The sequence below is a fragment of the Penicillium coprophilum genome (genome assembly GCF_028826855.1).
Source record: "Penicillium coprophilum strain IBT 35676 chromosome Unknown utg000004l_segment0_segment0, whole genome shotgun sequence".
NCBI classification, from domain to species: Eukaryota; Fungi; Ascomycota; class Eurotiomycetes; order Eurotiales; family Aspergillaceae; genus Penicillium; species Penicillium coprophilum.
In genome coordinates this window covers 4,273,542-4,290,178 of record NW_026622723.1, presented here as the reverse complement: position 1 = coordinate 4,290,178, position 16,637 = coordinate 4,273,542, and the positions used below count along the sequence as shown (strand labels likewise).

At 51.1% G+C, this 16,637-nt stretch overlaps 6 protein-coding genes across 6 annotated transcripts; 4 read left to right on the top strand and 2 right to left on the bottom strand.

Annotated features, from left to right (window-relative positions):
* Nucleotides 1-96: 96 nt before the first annotated feature.
* N7500_006065 (FG-nucleoporin NUP159) lies at nucleotides 97-4,954 on the top strand (the record flags this gene model as incomplete). The annotated part of the gene is made up of 3 exons (XM_056677209.1): nucleotides 97-183; nucleotides 240-921; nucleotides 978-4,954. The coding sequence occupies 3 exons, from the start codon at nucleotides 97-99 to the stop codon at nucleotides 4,952-4,954; spliced, it is 4,746 nt and encodes a 1,581-aa protein (XP_056532209.1).
* A 653-nt stretch (nucleotides 4,955-5,607) lies between these two features.
* N7500_006064 (uncharacterized protein) lies at nucleotides 5,608-5,970 on the top strand (the record flags this gene model as incomplete). Its single annotated transcript, XM_056677208.1, has 1 exon — nucleotides 5,608-5,970. The coding sequence occupies one exon, from the start codon at nucleotides 5,608-5,610 to the stop codon at nucleotides 5,968-5,970; it is 363 nt and encodes a 120-aa protein (XP_056532208.1).
* A 1,019-nt stretch (nucleotides 5,971-6,989) lies between these two features.
* Nucleotides 6,990-7,762, top strand: N7500_006063 (uncharacterized protein; the record flags this gene model as incomplete). The annotated part of the gene is made up of 2 exons (XM_056677207.1): nucleotides 6,990-7,176; nucleotides 7,260-7,762. The coding sequence occupies 2 exons, from the start codon at nucleotides 6,990-6,992 to the stop codon at nucleotides 7,760-7,762; spliced, it is 690 nt and encodes a 229-aa protein (XP_056532207.1).
* Nucleotides 7,763-8,143: 381 nt separating this feature from the next.
* Nucleotides 8,144-9,665, bottom strand: N7500_006062 (telomere maintenance protein PBP2; the record flags this gene model as incomplete). The annotated part of the gene is made up of 2 exons (XM_056677206.1): nucleotides 8,144-9,109; nucleotides 9,168-9,665. 2 exons carry the CDS (start codon nucleotides 9,663-9,665, stop codon nucleotides 8,144-8,146), a joined length of 1,464 nt encoding a protein of 487 aa, XP_056532206.1.
* Nucleotides 9,666-10,445: 780 nt separating this feature from the next.
* Nucleotides 10,446-11,528, top strand: N7500_006061 (uncharacterized protein; the record flags this gene model as incomplete). The annotated part of the gene is made up of 2 exons (XM_056677205.1): nucleotides 10,446-10,631; nucleotides 10,680-11,528. 2 exons carry the CDS (start codon nucleotides 10,446-10,448, stop codon nucleotides 11,526-11,528), a joined length of 1,035 nt encoding a protein of 344 aa, XP_056532205.1.
* Nucleotides 11,529-11,774: 246 nt separating this feature from the next.
* Nucleotides 11,775-16,441, bottom strand: N7500_006060 (uncharacterized protein; the record flags this gene model as incomplete). The annotated part of the gene is made up of 3 exons (XM_056677204.1): nucleotides 11,775-12,464; nucleotides 12,523-16,061; nucleotides 16,126-16,441. 3 exons carry the CDS (start codon nucleotides 16,439-16,441, stop codon nucleotides 11,775-11,777), a joined length of 4,545 nt encoding a protein of 1,514 aa, XP_056532204.1.
* Nucleotides 16,442-16,637: the final 196 nt, after the last annotated feature.

Sequence of the window (16,637 nt, the reverse complement as noted above, 5' to 3'; positions counted from 1 at the left end):
CCCACCTCACCTTCACCTAATGCTATCAGACATATCTCTCCTTTAAGCGAAAGCACACGTTCTCCCTCTGGGACATTCAACTCGGAAAAGCTTAGAATGGCTTTCAACTTCGGTGCATCCAACCCCGCTGGGGGAAGCGCCGCTGCGGAGCTTGGTCCAGAGCTTCCCGATGTTTTTACGGATGTATGTCCCCCCACAACTTTACCTCAACATGATCATTCCCTCTAATATAGCTATAGGAGGTCGGATTCAAAGGCGTCTCTGGGGACGCAAATATCCGCTTCCTCCCAACGGCATGGCCCGACGACGCGCTTCCTGCTCCTACTTCCTCACTTCTGGCTGTCGCACACACCAAAGGCCTCATCGTTGGCGCTGGTCCAGATACGCTGGTAATCACCACCGCTGATGTCGTGAGAAAGTCAATCGAGGCGCCGGCTGGAGAAGATATGGAGAAAACGAAGCCGTTCCAACCCATCGCCACAATCCCCCTTCCTTCTCGTCCCACACATGTGGCATTCACTCCGGGAGACGATGGCTTGATTCTCGCCACGGAGAATGGCCCCGGAATCTCAGTTTTCGATACAAACACCCTCATGCAAGGGAATGCGCAGCCAGCGATTTCAATCCCCACGAATGGCGTGTCGCTCCGAGCACTGGCGCCAAACCCCGACCCTTCCTCCACACTTGTCGCCATGGTCACTGTTAACGGCGAGCTTCTTATCGCCGATCTCAAGGCTGGGAGCCTAGTTCCTGGACCCAATGGCCCGGTTCTCAAGGACGGCGTCAGTTGTGCTTCATGGAGCAACAAAGGAAAGCAGCTTGTTGCTGGATTGGCCGATGGCACTGGATACCAGATGACCCCGGATGGAACGAAGAAGGCCGAAGTTCCTCGGCCATCTGATTTGGAGGGAGATTGCCACAGTAAGTTTCAAACATTATCGGAACCAAAAGATGTGTGTTTACTTACGATTCTACAGTTTCATCAATCTCATGGCTTGAAAACGATGTTTTCTTCGTGACATACACACCAAACATTGCAGAGGATGATATGGGAATGAACCCCCCTTCTTCATACTACATCATAACCCGCCGTAAGCAGGCACCGTTCCTCATCCAAAAATTGCCAGAAGTCTGCTCGACTATGGGATTCATGCTGAAACGTGGCCCCGCATTTCAATTTATCACCCGAATCAGAGATTACAAGCCTCACTTGAAAGATGTCTTGATCGTCGCATCGACTGCGTCGACTGATCTCGGCCTCATCACGCGATCTGACCAACCTCTGGCGAACGATGAGCGAACCAAGCTTCATGTTGGTCAGTTCATGACCACAGAAGTAAGCGACGATACCAAACGTGCTAGTGTTCCGTTAAAAGACTCTGGAGATGAGACGTCAGTCATTGGCCTGGCACCAAACCTGTCAGCCACAGAAAATGTCATTGCACCACTTGCGGGTTCTGATATCTTGGAGAGTTCGACGCCTCTTCCCGGGGTTCTTCTTTTGAACAATGATGGAATTCTTTCATCGTGGTGGTTCGTTTACGCTGATTCCATTCGTCAAAACATCCCCTATTCTGGGTTGATTTCGTCTGGTCAGACAACCCAAGCTCCCACTCAGCCACAGGCTATAGCTCCAACGCCGACCCCGGCCCCAGCCCCAGCCCCTTCACAGCAACCTGCGTTTGGCCAGTCCTCGTTTGGAACTCCAGCATTCGGCCAGTCAGGTTTCGGGAAGCCGGCGGGAGCTCCTGCCTTTGGTACCCCATCACGCATGGGTGCTTCGACCATGGGCGCAACTGCTTTTGGGAAACAAAGTACTCCAGCGTTTGGCAGTCCATCCCAGCTTGGTGGAAGCTCTGCCACGCCCTTTGGAAAGCCATCAACCCCGGCTGGTGCTCCCGCCTTTGGGATCCCGTCCCAGCCGGGCGTATCCTTCGGCACCCCTAGTACTCCTGGACAGCCAAAATTCGGGACGTCTGGATTTGGGGCCACAGGATCTGGACTTGGACAGCCTAATGCCCCAGCAAACCCATTCGGGGCCAGTGGAGCAGCACCTAGCGGTGGCGGATTCGGTTCTTACGCCAGTGGAGGCGGCCCCAGTGGCTTTGCAACAGCAAAGCCGACCGGGTCACCATTTGCGGCGAAGCAGTCAGGCGAGTCACCGTTCGCCGCAACACAGTCAAAAGGTTCACCCTTCGCAGCCGCCTCTTCTGGTGAAAGTGCTTTCGCTAAGAGCTCTGCCTCACCCTTTGGAGCCAAACCTCAGACCTCGTTCCCACCCCCAGCTGCAAATGAAGTCAAGAATCCCTTTGGCGGCGCTGCGCAAGGTGGCTTTGAGCTCAAGTCTACGTTCAAGAGCCAAGTCTCGCCTGTCAATGATGAGCCAAAAGAAGACAAATCTTCTTCCGGAGCATTCTCATTTGGTGGCTCCTTTGGTGATATGGTGTCAAAATCCCGCCAGGGAAGCTCGTCGCCGAGTGAATCAATGGACGACACTGAAGATATTGAGCCAGTGAACAAGGAGACATTCTCAATTTTCGGCGGAGTAAGCAAACCTGCTTCACAGACTCCAACATCAATGTTTAGTTCAAAGACAACAACCCCGGCTGGGAACACTATGTCGATGTTTGGTCCCAATGCCGACAAAAACCGCGTGACCAGTCCATTGTCAGTACTGTCTGATAAGACAGAGACACCCAAGAAGAATTGGTCTAACACATCAAGTATCGATGTGGAGGCACCATTGCCACCGGATTCTACCAGCCGGGCTAGCTATGCAGCTGGAGATACTTCTGCTTCCTCTAACGTGTCGAATCTCTCTGTCGAGGATGCCCCGCTTCCTCCCGATTTCACTAAAGCGAAGAAGCCTTCACCGAAACCTGAAGATGACGCTCCTCTCCCGCCTGATTTCCTTTCGCAGAAGAAGCCTGCATCCAAGACAGACGACGCTCCTCTTCCTCCCGATTTCATCACCAAGAAAAAGCCGGCCCTAAAGACGGATGATGCCCCTCTGCCTCCCGACTTCCTCACCCAGAAGAAGATTGCACCCAAGACAGACGATGCTCCTCTCCCCCCCGATTTCATCACTAAGAAAAAGCTGGCTCCGAAGACGGATGACGCTCCTCTCCCTCCTGATTTCATCGCCCAGAAGAAATCTGCAACCAAGACAGACGACGCTCCCCTTCCCCCAGATTTCCTTAAAAAGCCCGAGGCTGCGGTTGTCCCCGAGGACGCACCTCTGCCGCCCGACTTTACCGCAAAACCAAAAGCCAAATCTTCCGAAGAGGCAGTCCCAATTCCAGATGAATCTGATGAATCAGGTATCTCCGACGAAGACTCCGAGGTCGCACACGAGTCAGACTTCAGTGATAGCGGCGAAGAAATCACACACGACGAAGCATTACTCGCCAAATGCAAGCCATCAGCTGAGAGTTCGTTCGGTGCAGTTTCTGAGCAAAGCTCCACCGGAGGATTCTTCAGCAGTCCTGCTCGAAACACAGATGACAAAGGCCGCCTTCCCCGGCAGCTATTTGGGGAAATGCCTAAGCAGCCGCTGCTTCCTCCCCCCGGTCCCATTGCCCCAGGTAATCGTGAGCCCTACCGGTCACCAAGCCCGGTTCGGGTCGGAGGGAAAAAGAATGTGCTATTCTCCGAGAAACCCCATGCCCGTAAGGGGTCCACAGGTGCGCTGCACTCACGTAAGGCATCTCTTACCCAGATTGCCCAGCGTGATGGCCTCATGAGGAAGGCCAGCGATCTTGCTCGCGAAGAGCAAGAGAAGCAAGCACGCGCACATGCAGCAGCTCAACTTCGGGAAGAGGATGCTCTATCTTTGTCAGACGACGACGATGATGATAGACTCCGCGATGAGCTGGCTCAGCCCGTTGAGCCCGTTGATACCCTGGATCCATTCCTACCCCACCAAAATTACATGGGCGAAACCGCGAAGCCAGGGATTGCTGGTCAGGTCGAACGACTCTATCGTGACATCAACTCTATGGTAGATACATTGGGCATAAATGCTAGGTCATTGGCGGGATTCCTCATGTATCAGCAGCCCAATAAGCCCTCAGATATTGACGAGTGGGTAATGGTCCTCAACAGCGACCAGCCCGCCGATATTCTCGACACGAAGATGGCCTTGAAGGACATCGAGCGATTTGAAGAGATGATCATTTCGATTGGAGAATCATTGGACAAGCAGCGGGTGCAGGGAGTGGATGAAAAACTCGATGCATGCCGTGACCTGCTCACAAAGCAGATTGTCACCCTGCGAGGCCAGTTCGCAAGTATCCGCAAGACCCTTGATGCGCACACTGACATCGGCGCTATTCTCGAAGCACCACTTTCCGCCGAGCAAGGTGCGCTCCAGCATGATCTGCGCACCACATTCACAGATGTCCAGGTCAAGATGGCCGCGCTTGAACAAGCAGTCTCTCTGCTGCGTGCCAAAATTGCCGACATTCCCCAGGCGAATGGCGCAGGCAGGAACCGACCAACCGTCGAGGCTGTCACTAAGACCATTGCTACAATGATGAGCATGGCGGAGGGAAAGAGCACAGATATCGATGTTCTCGAGGCACAGATGCGCAAGCTCGGCGTGGACATTGCTCCCACTGGGCCCCCAAGTCGCGAGGGTTCTCCCTTCTCTACTCCTCGCAAGAACATTGCTGGCCGTATTCCCATGACTCCGGGATCGCGAGGCTCAATCGACGGTAGCGCCTATCACACCCCCGACTCCGTCTCGCGCGGTCTCAACTTCCGGGCCAGCATCAATGGCTCGATGAGACAGAGCCGTCTCCGCAGCGTGGAGGGTGCTGGTGAGCCTGCCCTCCTGCAAGAAGATGTCATCCAATACAAGGCCAAGAAGTCACGTCGCCAGCACTTGAATGCCAACCTGAAGAAGGCCTTCGAGGACAAACAGGCCAAGGTGCGCGGTGTCGATGAATGGTAGTTTGTTTTTCTTTCCTCCCTTTGTCTTTTCTGCTTTTATTTGGTTTTCTTCAAAGATTCTTATCCGAAATTTGGGGAACTTGTTTTCAGCGTGGATTGGTATCCGGTGAATGGTCATAATTGGACCAGGGAGTCATGGCATGCACATATGTATGTAGCGGGGTGTTCTTTTCAGCGCCACGGTGAGTGGCTTAAATTAGCTATCAAATGCAAGCCCTATCTACATACACTTCTCAATGTAAGCCCAGCTCCTGAGGTTTACTTGGGTAGTTGTCAAGTCACAGGTGGAACCTGCTGCTCTTACCATGGAAGTCGAAGTCGATCAATTCCATATTTCGACGCCTCTATACCGCTTGACAAAGAAAGATATTTCAATCAATGACATAGAGCAAAATGAATACATATAAAGAGAATGCACGTCCTTAGAGCTCAAGATAGAACATAACAAGCTCTAAGGGCTGTTCATCAAAGACATAGATACATGTCTATCAAAAGCCGTACTATAATGAATGGCAAAGCTTCTTTGTTTTAACCTAGGACTTCGAGTTCATATAAGAGTCCAATGTCCTCAAGCCCATATCAACCAGCAACCCTCTAAACATATTTCCAACCAAGTCTTCCTTTCAACCTATTATATCTACATATACAAGCCAAATGGCAGGACGTGAGACAAACAGATGTCCTTTCATGGTGGGCTCGGAGCGTCTGGTGGACCCCGAGGACGACATCGCTCTCTGGGTTACTGTAGAATTCCCTGAAGCAATGAAGTTTACCCACAGCGACGAACAGCTGATGGAGTTTGTGGTTCAGCAGGTTCAAAACCACAACACCAGTATTTCTACTTCCGCGCAGCATTACCGGCGACACTTCTGTCTTTCACTACCAGTTGTTGGATACCCTAGGGATGAGGAACATATTGATACAGTCATGGCTCTGGCTGAGACTCTGGCACTTTGGTGGCTTGGAGAGATCCACGCGCACAAGGTTCATATTGACCGGAATGTGATTTTCCCTTAATTCGACGAGAAAACAGTGATAATGGAGATGATCACCCAAAGCACTACCAAACCCCCCCCAAGAAGGACCACCCAAGTGACTATTCTTCTATCGGATTAAGGGCGAGATTTTTGAGGTGTGCAGTTGATATGGTTCTGTGAGGGTATCTGATAGACATAACAAGCAGCCAACTTGAAAAGAAACAAATAACAGGACTCCCTAAAAAGACGCAGAGCTTCATAATTAGCAAATAGCACCTAAACAATAAGTCCCAACGTGTAAAATCCGCAATTTGATCGAAATTTATAGTCTGCGATCCTGGCTCAACGAAGTTGAACCACCACCAAGGTCATAAATTACCAAATGGCCGAAAGACATCTGAGCCACAAGCTCAACAAGATAGCTGTAGCATATAGTTAGCCCGAGACGGAAGGTGAAAGGACCTAGAGTGCCAAAGAACACAGAGATTAGAGGCCATGAAAGGTATACTCTGCATCTTCTTACCCTAGATCATGCCTACACGTGTATGACATGAGCCATGGTTTCAGTTTGGGATCAGACAAGAAGCCACACGATCCAAAGCCCGAAGGCGATGAATTGGAATAGCACGTGTAAAGCCCCAAAGGCCCAGAAGAATATCCATCTCACTAGACCAAATGCGAAGCTAGGGTAGGTAAGGTAGATTGAACTGAGAGCCAAGAAGTACAGTCGAGTTACTGTGAGGTTGAATGGGAGGGACAAACCGGTCAATGTGCATGATGTATGATTGCATGGTATGGAAGAGAGAAACGAGAAGGGATGAGAAGGTAAGAGAAGGTAAGAGAGGGAAGAGAAGGAAAGAAGGGAAGAAGGGAAGAAGGGAGAGGAAAGTCAAGCACTTGGCCTTCTCTTGAGGAAGGTACTTGAGGGGCTACACAAGGAAGGTGCAGGGGTAGTTTCCTAATTGGGATTCTATAAGTGACATCATCCCGTGACATCAGCCATGTGTATTTTGATATCTCCCCCAAGCACATTATCATTAGGAAAAGCACCAGCCCATCATGTCTCACAACGTTAGTCAGGTCATCTTCTTCCGTGTCAAATCTTCCGTCAAGCCCGAAGATCCATCTAGTGAAGAAGGCGAGGCTCTACTGAATATCTTCCGCGCAGCTCAACAGCAAAGCGGCCATGAATGTTCATCCTGGGGACGTACCTCCGAAGACGAAGACACTATCGTCTGGGTTGTAGGTGAGTTCAGCACCCTCTAGAAACAGCCCTCAAGTTACAATATAACCACCAACCTACAAACTACGGCCTAACCAGACCAACAGAATGGACCGACGCCCGCAGCTCAATAAACACCCGAGTGCTTGACCCATTCCTAGCCCCAGATAATTCCCAGCCACCGTCGTCACTCCGTGTCACGTTTAGCCCACCACTCTCCTGCACAGAAACACTGACCAAAAACCCCGTGACCGAGCTGTGCACGCTGTCGTTCCCGAGTGATCTCGATGTGCTAGCGGTAAGAAAAATCAACGCGGATTTGATTAATCTCCGCACTACGCTGGTCGAACAGCTGCCACAGTCAGCAGGGCCGCGGTCGTGGTCGATGGGACATGTCGACCGGCCAAGTAAGCTGCCGCACGAGAAGAGCCCAACTGGGGAAGTCTTTGCGCACCTCCTTGCTGTTGGTTGGGATGATATAGAGACACATCTCAAGGTTAAGGAGACGGAGAAGTTTATCACGAGTATTGCGCCTCTGAGAGAGAAGATGTTGCCGCCTATTCCTGGTTTGGAGATGAAACATGTTAGTTTTCAAAAGATTGAGGGTTAGGTGTTCCAAGAAGGTAGCGACGAGTGGAAGGGGGCAAAAAGAGAGAAAGGAGAGCGAGGCGCCGTGGATTAGTGTTGGGGGCTTGCATGTAATTTGAGCTGTGTTCTGTGGATCATAGGACGTCGGTGGTAATTAGAGCAGGTAGTGTAATGGGAGAGGGCTACTTGATTCAAAGGGATAATTGCGGGAATTGTTATTAGAAAGGCAAAGAAAAATCAAATCACACGCCCTGGAATAAGATACAACGAGAAAGTAAAAGGAAAGGAATAACACCCTGAGAGAAATCGAAGGCAAAGAAAAAGAGACTTCATTAACCACCGTATACTTTTGGGCAGAACCCCGCAATGAGACTCTCATAGCAAGCGTATTGCGCTGCTCGACTTAGACTCGGTGTTTCTCACTCTCTGGTCCATCCGTTAGAACCTGGGCATAAGAATCTTCATCCTGGGAAGGGGAATACGAACCAAGTCGGGAATAGAGCATGTAGAGGGCCATTTGGTTGCACTCCGCGGTACCAGTGATAGTAACCAGACGCTCGTTGCTACTCTCCTGGGGCTCGTTGATCTTGATCACGCTGCCGCTGAGATGGCGGATCTCGTTAATTTTAGCACCTCCTTTGCCGATGATGGCGCCAACCATGTCATTGGGGATATAGATCTGCTGGGTCAGTGGCTGACCAGGCATGGCGCCGCCCACGGGAGCAGGGGCGGTTGGGGGTCCACGGCCAGGGGTCGGCTGTTGAGGACCACCAACGTAGGGAGCGGGCTGGTGAGGTCCTGCACCGCCGTAAGGGGCATGGGGAGCGGCGGGGAAGTGCATTGGGGTCTGAGGAACAGGAGCAGGAGCTGGCTGACCGGGCAGGTAGGGAACACCGAATGCACCAGCACCGGCACGGTTGGAGTGAGGGTGACGCTTGAACGTGTCGGGATGGCCGTATTGGCCGCCGGCGGGCTGAGGAACATACGGCACAACTTGCATACCACCAGGGACAGCACCGGCAGGACCACCGCTGCGAGTGGCATATGCCGAAGCCGCGGGACCTCCGTAACGTTCAGATAGCTGTTCGACCAAGGTGACGGCGACGTAGTAAGTGGCAATGTGAACGGCGTCCGCAACACCGAGGATAACGAGTGATCGTTCGGTGGAAAGAGGGAGACAAGCATCCGAGGCGTTCAGGCGAGCGCCGGAGGCCTCCTGGATCTCGCGAATGCGGCTGCCACCCTTGCCGATGATGGAACCGATTAGAATGTGAGGAATTAGCAAACGCAGAGGGTACGTCTTGGACTGGGCAGTGGAAGGGGCCTCAAGAGGTTCATTGTTAAGGGTACGGATGATTAAACCAAACGCCTGATATTTGTCATTAGCAATCCAGTAGTTTATAAAATCCATCAAATGGATAACTCACCTTGGCAGCAGCATCCTGTGGACCGCTGACGGTCAGGATACGCTCCACCGCACCACGAGAATAATCACTGACAGTGCACTTGGCACCGGACAGACGACGAATCTGGGACACGTTCTCACCTCCCTTTCCAATCACGGTGGCTGCCTCCGGGCTGGAGATCACAGCACGAATATGAACCCAGCTCGACTCGTCCTGGGGGGTTTGGTCAGATCCTGCTCGGTCGGCCTGGGAAGCTGTTGATTGGATGGGTTGGGTGTCGACAGGGAGACCCTTGCCATTGGGCGCATCGGGAACCACGGTATCTCCCTGGGTATCCTTGGCACCGTCCACAGCAGGAACCTGGCTACTGGATACATCTGTTTCCGCCTCGGCATCGCTCTTGACTACTTTGTCCAGTGCTGGGCGCTTGGCCTCAGGCTGGTCATTGGGACCGGAGGGCGACGAAGGGTCCTCGAGAGGACGCTTGGCCGATTGAAGGTTGGATGGAGAAGCCGACATTTTGAATAGTCTGTGCTGCTGTTTGTTTTCACTTACAAGTGAAATCGGAAAGGTGTCAAGAATGAAATCTTCTTTTATGATCGTTTTATGTACACCAGAATTTCCCACGGAAGGTGCTGGTGCTGGCGATCTGAAGGGGATATTGGTGCTTGGAGAAGATTGGAGAGGCTGTGAAGGAAATGTGGTACTGAGGAAGTGCCGATGGAAGACGGGAGGAAGTGTAGATTCAAGTGTGAGAGGGCTTTGCTGTCACGACCGGGGAAGCTTCACGGGTTTTGCCGAGATGCTCGAAAGGGATGAGGAAGCGGAAAGGGTGAAGATGGGATCCTTGGGTGAATGCGATGGGAAAAAGGAAATGAGGCAAGTAAGATATCAAGCGCCAGAAACCGTTGCCTGCTGTACCACACTGTAGCCTCCGATAACGTCTGAATCTGAGGTCAAGGGTGTGGGCTAAACTCGAGATCGATTTGATAGCTTGATTGACGAAAATGAGGTGGAAAAAAAGGCAAAGAAAGGCGAGAACAAGCAAATTGATGAAGGTGATGAAACGAAATCACGGTGAGTAAGGAGAAGAGGTGAAGTTGACGATGGGGGAAGGAACTCGAGGGCGCGAAGGTTGGTCACATGACGCGTTGCATGGGCGTGATGCATCTCGTCTCGTGTTCAAATATTTTGATTGCCTCTAAAGGCTTCAAACATTTTACAAGTCTAAATGACAATTTTTAAAAATATTGTTACTTCTAGAAGGAAAATATTCACATCTCGCGTTACTCAATAAGCATGGACATATCAGACCAGACCGTGCAGAAGATTCAGAAATTCGCACAAAAACGCCAAGAAGCAGAGTATGAGGCGGCGAAAGAGCCTCTCAGTGGAACTGCATTGCATGTCTACACGCGACGCTTAGATGCAACCTTGCAAGGACTTCAAGAGCAAGTCAAACGCCAGCAGGATGAATTGAACAAGGTATGCTGATTCTCATTATGATCGAATGCCCCGATTGACGTGTTATAGCTGCGGGAGCTCAATTCCCTTGACCTAACAGAAGCGGACACCGATACCTGGGCCCGCGTTTCTCAAGCCCGACGGGCCAAGAAAGCATACGACTCGCTTCTCAAGTCCAACGATGAGCTCCCAGCAACAGACTCGGTGTTGCCATCACTTCTAGCTATAGAAGAAACGGCACGACTTGTTCAAGAAACCAAGGTCTCGGTCACAATGACCGCCGAACAGCTGTCTGTGGACCGCGGGCGTCTGCGAGTCGAAGAGGCCAATCTACGTGACTCTCAGTCAATCGCAAGCGGGCTCCGAGAGCGGATCCAGAGAATCCGTAATGCGAACACGAGAAAGGAAGAGCAAACTCCGTCGCAGGTGGCACGCGAGCAGCTCGCCCAGCAGAAAAAGCAAAATAAAGAACTGGACCGCACGTCCGCAAGCCTCAAGGTCTCGTTGGATAAGTTCATCGATGAGACTCTTGCTCCAATGCTTGCTGCGGAGGATCTAGGCGGCCCGACTGTGGGCGATGATTTCACGATATCAGATGCTACGCTGAAGGCAGGTTATACGGCGCACGGCAAACCCAAGAAGCAAAAAGAACTGGCAGAAACAGAAGACGGATCACAGCAGCGGATTGATAAGTTTATGAAACGTAACGCGGACGGGGTTTCGACAAACAAGAGGGAGGCAGCTGCGAAGGAGATGCATGCTCTTCTCGATGCCATGTTGGAGGCCAACTCCTATATCGAATTGAAGCGCGATTCGGCGTCTTCGAGGTTCCTGGTGAGAGCCAAGATCGCCCAGTTTCACCCTCGAGATGCACGGCGGCTTCGACTAATAGATTTTGGTCGCTCACTGGGGAATTGAATGTGGAGGTTTCCACGATTGACTGAGAACATGGTATTATTGATTCGTGGATGTGTACATGCATCTTGTTATATCCTAGTCTTGTAAACATTTCAAATACCAACCTGCACCTATGAAGTACCTTGAATTACTCCCTGTAAACCGTGAAAAAAAAACCCCACCGTGGACACCTAGAGATGCTTGCGTGAACGCCAAATCAATCATCAACATCCCGACAAAAGGCGGGGAAAGAACAATAAAAACACATCAAATAGGCATCATTCCAATCGTGGACTTGGGGATTTTGGCCCTGGCGTTCTTTCGCGGGGCAGAAGACTGGCTTGTAGAACGATCCGCGGATTTTGCTTTTGTTCGCGCGCCTTTGCCCTTCCAGCTGCCAGTAGAGCCATGCTTCCGTCGGGCAGGTCGCTTGCCACTGGCAGGCTGGCGCTTGCGACTCTTGGAGCCAGAAGGCGCAGTGCCAGATTCCCAGTCGTCACCAGAGTCATACCCCGGAGATGCTGGTGGAGGGAAGTAGCGGCTTGTGATGTTTTCGGTTGCATTATTGGGTGCGGTCGAGACAGGATTGTCCAGATTAAAGGCAGAAACCTCATCCATAAACAAGTCGTCGTCACTATACTCATCGCTGCTGCTGAGATTGATGACGTTATGGTGGTTGGGATCCGGAACGACGCCGCTAGTTTCTGCTTCCTGCGTCATTTCCAGGTAGCGCCGCTTTGCATTATCAACCAACCCCAGGATCTGCCGGCCGTAGCGTTGTACCTTGTCTGGATCGATACCCGGGATCGCAGAAAGCTCGGTAAGATCTATTTCGTTGTTAACTAGGTCCTCCAATGTATCGAGAAAGATGTGTTTACTTTTGGGGAAGGATATTCCCATATCGCGTAGCACCTGATCAGAAAACGGTTGGCACCGAAGTCCCTTCTTAACAACAAGCTATAGCGATGGTCAGTTTCTTGACGATGTACCAGTAGACACCTGCGGTAACACTCACGTCTTGAAGCATGATTTTAGCATGCTCCTGGAAGTCCTCCACGACTACACGATGCATATGATCAAGTCGATCCAACTTCTCATCGCTGGTGATTGGAGGACCCATCTCACGTGTATTTGTGCGACGAGATTTGCCAGTCGTTCGAATCGGTTCAAAGCCATCACTATCCTCACCGGCTGAGAAATGTGCGGCTGGAGCACCGGTGTATTGATAACGATCAAGACGACGGTCTTGAGCAGCTTGCACCGGAGAAGAGACCATGGTGGACTGGGGGTCGCCACTTGAATTGCCTGACTTTTTCTTCTGCACGGCACCCGTGGGCTTGCTCCTGGCCTTGGTCTTACTATTTGGCGAGGCACGAACCTGTAATTTCATTTGCCGCTGGCCACTCTCATACTCTGCTGCACGACGGCCGAGAATGAGATACTGAACAGCAAAGTCACTTTTATTGATCACGTTGTCTTCGGCCAATGCATCTTCGCCCAACAACCGGTAGAACAGACGTTCGGCTGCTCCACGGTCGAGGTCGGATCCCTTTCCATATCCCGGCATCTTGCGATGCTCTGGAGCTTTAGGCCGTTTGCAGTCTCCACGAAGTATGTCACAGCAGTAGAGCACAGTCACCTTCTCCTGTGTGTTCTGAAATTGTCTCACAATTTTGATGGCCCAGGATGCCTGCTCGGTAAAGTCATGGAGCTCAAACACCAGATCAGACTTGCAGTTGTCACAAGTGTTGTTGCAGTCCTCTCGGCGGAAGTATTCTGCAAAATAAGCGAGGACTTGCACTCGTCTGCAATCGCTGCGGTTCTCACAAAATTGAACCACATTTCGCAGCATCTGCTTTTGACGGCCTTTTTGCTGACCATTGCCATCTCCTGCATCAATCATACGCTTCAAAGTTGCTGTATCTTTGTAGCCATAGTAAAGATAGCAGCCAGAACGCTTGCCGTCTCGACCAGCACGACCGGTTTCTTGATAATAACCCTCGAGACTCTTTGGGATGCTGTGGTGCATGACGAATCGCACATCGGCCTTGTCAATTCCCATTCCGAATGCAATAGTGGCAACAATGATATGCACTCGGCCCAGCTGCCACTTACTCTGAGCTTCCGATTTTGCCTTCGAAGCCATACCCGCATGATAAGAGAGTGCCTTGAGGCGGTATTTCTCTCGTAGATCTTCTGCAACTTTATCACACGTCTTTCGCGAGAGGCAGTAGATAATTCCGCACTGATTCCGGTATGAGCTTGTAATGGTTTCCGCCATGCTGGCCAAAACTTCATCATTCTTTCCCTTCGACCGAACCTCGTAGGTTAGATTAGGACGGTTGAAACTCTGCAAAAACACTTCACAATCGGTTATTTTGAGATTGTGCATCACGTCAACTTTGACATTCTCAGTGGCGGTGGCTGTGAGGGCCATAACAGGTACACCAGGAAACCTGGCTCGAACCTCTCCTAGCTCTTTATAGTCAGGTCGGAAATCATGTCCCCATTGGCTAACGCAGTGGGCCTCGTCGATGACCAGACGTGCTAGTCTCTTTGCTCGATGAAGCTTCTCTAGGGCTCTGATCAAGGCTTGGCTTTTACTGAGCATCTCAGGAGTGATGTACAGGACCTCCATCCCCTCGCCACCTCCATTTGAGAGCTGGCTCATGATCCACGATTTTTCTTCCTGGTTGGTATCGCCATTAACCATAAAGGCTTTAATGCTCAACTTCCGGAGATGTGATACTTGATCCTCCATCAGACTCAGCAACGGAGATATCACGATCGTCACTCCAGTGGTGCGTCCGCCCGTAACCACAGAAGGTAATTGATAACATAGCGACTTTCCTCCTCCAGTAGGCATGAGAATGAAGGTATCTTTACCGGCAAGTGTTGCATCGATGGCTTCAAGTTGATTAGGTCGGAATCCGCGGAGGTGGAATCGATCTTTCAACACTTTCCTTACTTCTTGAGACCATGGATGGTTTGACCAGAAGGCGCTATGGCCGGGCGACTTCTTCGGGACGGGAGCCTTGAGGATGTTGCCGGAGGTCTCTGCGAAAACTTTGCGCGTTTGACTGGCTTGCTCGAGAACAGGTATCGAATGAGCACCATTGAAGCCCCCTGCCGCCTCCAATATCTCATCGTCGCTGACATTCCAGTCGAATTCATCAAGATCCATCGAACCCAACGGCGGGGAGCCCATATTCCGAGAAACACAGTTCTCATAGGTATCCGGCCGATGTGTCTCTTTGGTCTTTCTAGGACTTGTTGATGATGATCGTTGTTGGGCTGTGTTCAGGTCGGCCCGCGAAGAAGAGAAAAGAGGGGCCCCCCGGGTGATTGCGTGAGCTTCGAAGGTAGGCTGAGTAAATTTCTGGGGAGAAGGGTCGGATGGACAATCATGTGCCAACTCGAGGATGTCGGCTTGGGATAGAAGCTGGCAGATTTCTCTTTCGGTTTGCTCCAACTCTGCCTCGACTGCTCGACTCTGCGCAAGCTCTTCTGGCATAGTTGTTGGGTCAAGACCTTGTGAAATCGCATGTATCAGATTCTGCTTCAAGTCTTGCTTACGAGAAACACTGCCCTTGTGCGAGTTTTGATGCTTCTGTAGCGATTCAATTACCTCGATCTGAGCGACAAGAGCCTTGTTTTCAGCAATCAATTCTGGGACTGGTTGACCCTCCATGGCCTGCTGATAAACTATCTCAGAATTCTTCTGCAGAGTAGACCTCAATTTGGAGATTGCATGCGCGAAAGCATTGTTCCCAAGGGCCAAAAACTTCACAAGGTCCGGATCTCTTTCCGGTGAGTTGGACGGCTTCGACCAAGGTGTTGACGGTATGGGGTCTTTAGCAGCTGTCCTTTTCTTCGGCCGAGTTGACGGTTGCGCAGTTGGAAAAGCTGCTTTGGGTGTAGATTCCAATTGCGAATGTTTGATCTCGACCTTTTCCTCGTCCGCCGCTGGACTCATCGCGGGGAGTATTGGGTACAGACTCTCCTCGGCATCCAGAATCATCTTATCGGCTGTATCTTCATTATCGACCCAGCCGTCAAAGAGATCCTCATCATCATCTGAATCCGCAATCACTCGTTTTCGATGGCTCTGTGGGGGAACAGGTGAAGTATGTTCAGGTCGTTTTGTCGCGCTTTGGGTTTTCGTGTGAGTTGCTTGAGTTGGTTGACGTGCGATGGTGGGCTTTTCCGATACAACGTCTCTAACGGCGGGAGGCCGAGCCGATTTCGAGGGAGTTCGAATCTTGGTCGCATGTTTCGATGGGGAAAGAAGATCGGATGTGTACTCATCGCTTTTGCGCTTTTTGCCGCGTTTCTCACGAGTTCCGGATGGTGTGCTTTCTTCTGCCCATGATACGCGGTGCTCACTGGCTGGGATAGTATCTGAGGATGATAATATGGATTGATCAAGCTCTCCTGTCAGATCAATCGATTCAATATCATCACGTCCAGGTGCGTGGAAACTATCTGGTCGCAATGGAAGTGACTTTTGGCAGGCGGGTTTGTATGATGATAATGGTGGGTCTCGGAAAGACTCTGATAATTGTGCAAGTAGTGTCAGTCTAATGATTTCAACAAGATTCGTCCTACTCGGGCATACCTCGCACTATGCTTGATTGTTTCGGCGAAGCCCGTTTCTTTGTAGTGGATGGAGTGCTGGTGGGGACCGCGTCGTGTCGGCTCAGCATTCGAGGCTTGCTTGCCGATTGGGGTAGCAATCTAGCCATTGATACATCCGTCTCATCCTCCACGTCTTCAAGGATATCATCGAGAGTCGCGGATTCGTCGGCGGGGGAAATTGCTTGCTGCGATACGTGATTGTCTTCAGGCAGGCTAGTTTGAGCCAGAGGATTGCAGAGAGGTTTCCCTTGGGTTATCAACCATTTGAGATGAATCGCTAAGTTATTCTTCGTCATGGGGGCCTATTGCTGTCATGGCCGTCGATCTTGATGTTTTGGAGCAATGGGTACAATCGCGAAACTGATATGGACGCGTCGGCACGTGAGCGGTCAAACAAATCGAGATCTATGGCAGCAAGTACGTTCAACCGAGAAATACATGGTCAAATTGGACTAACAAAACACACAAACTGTACAAGATCAATCTTTCTTA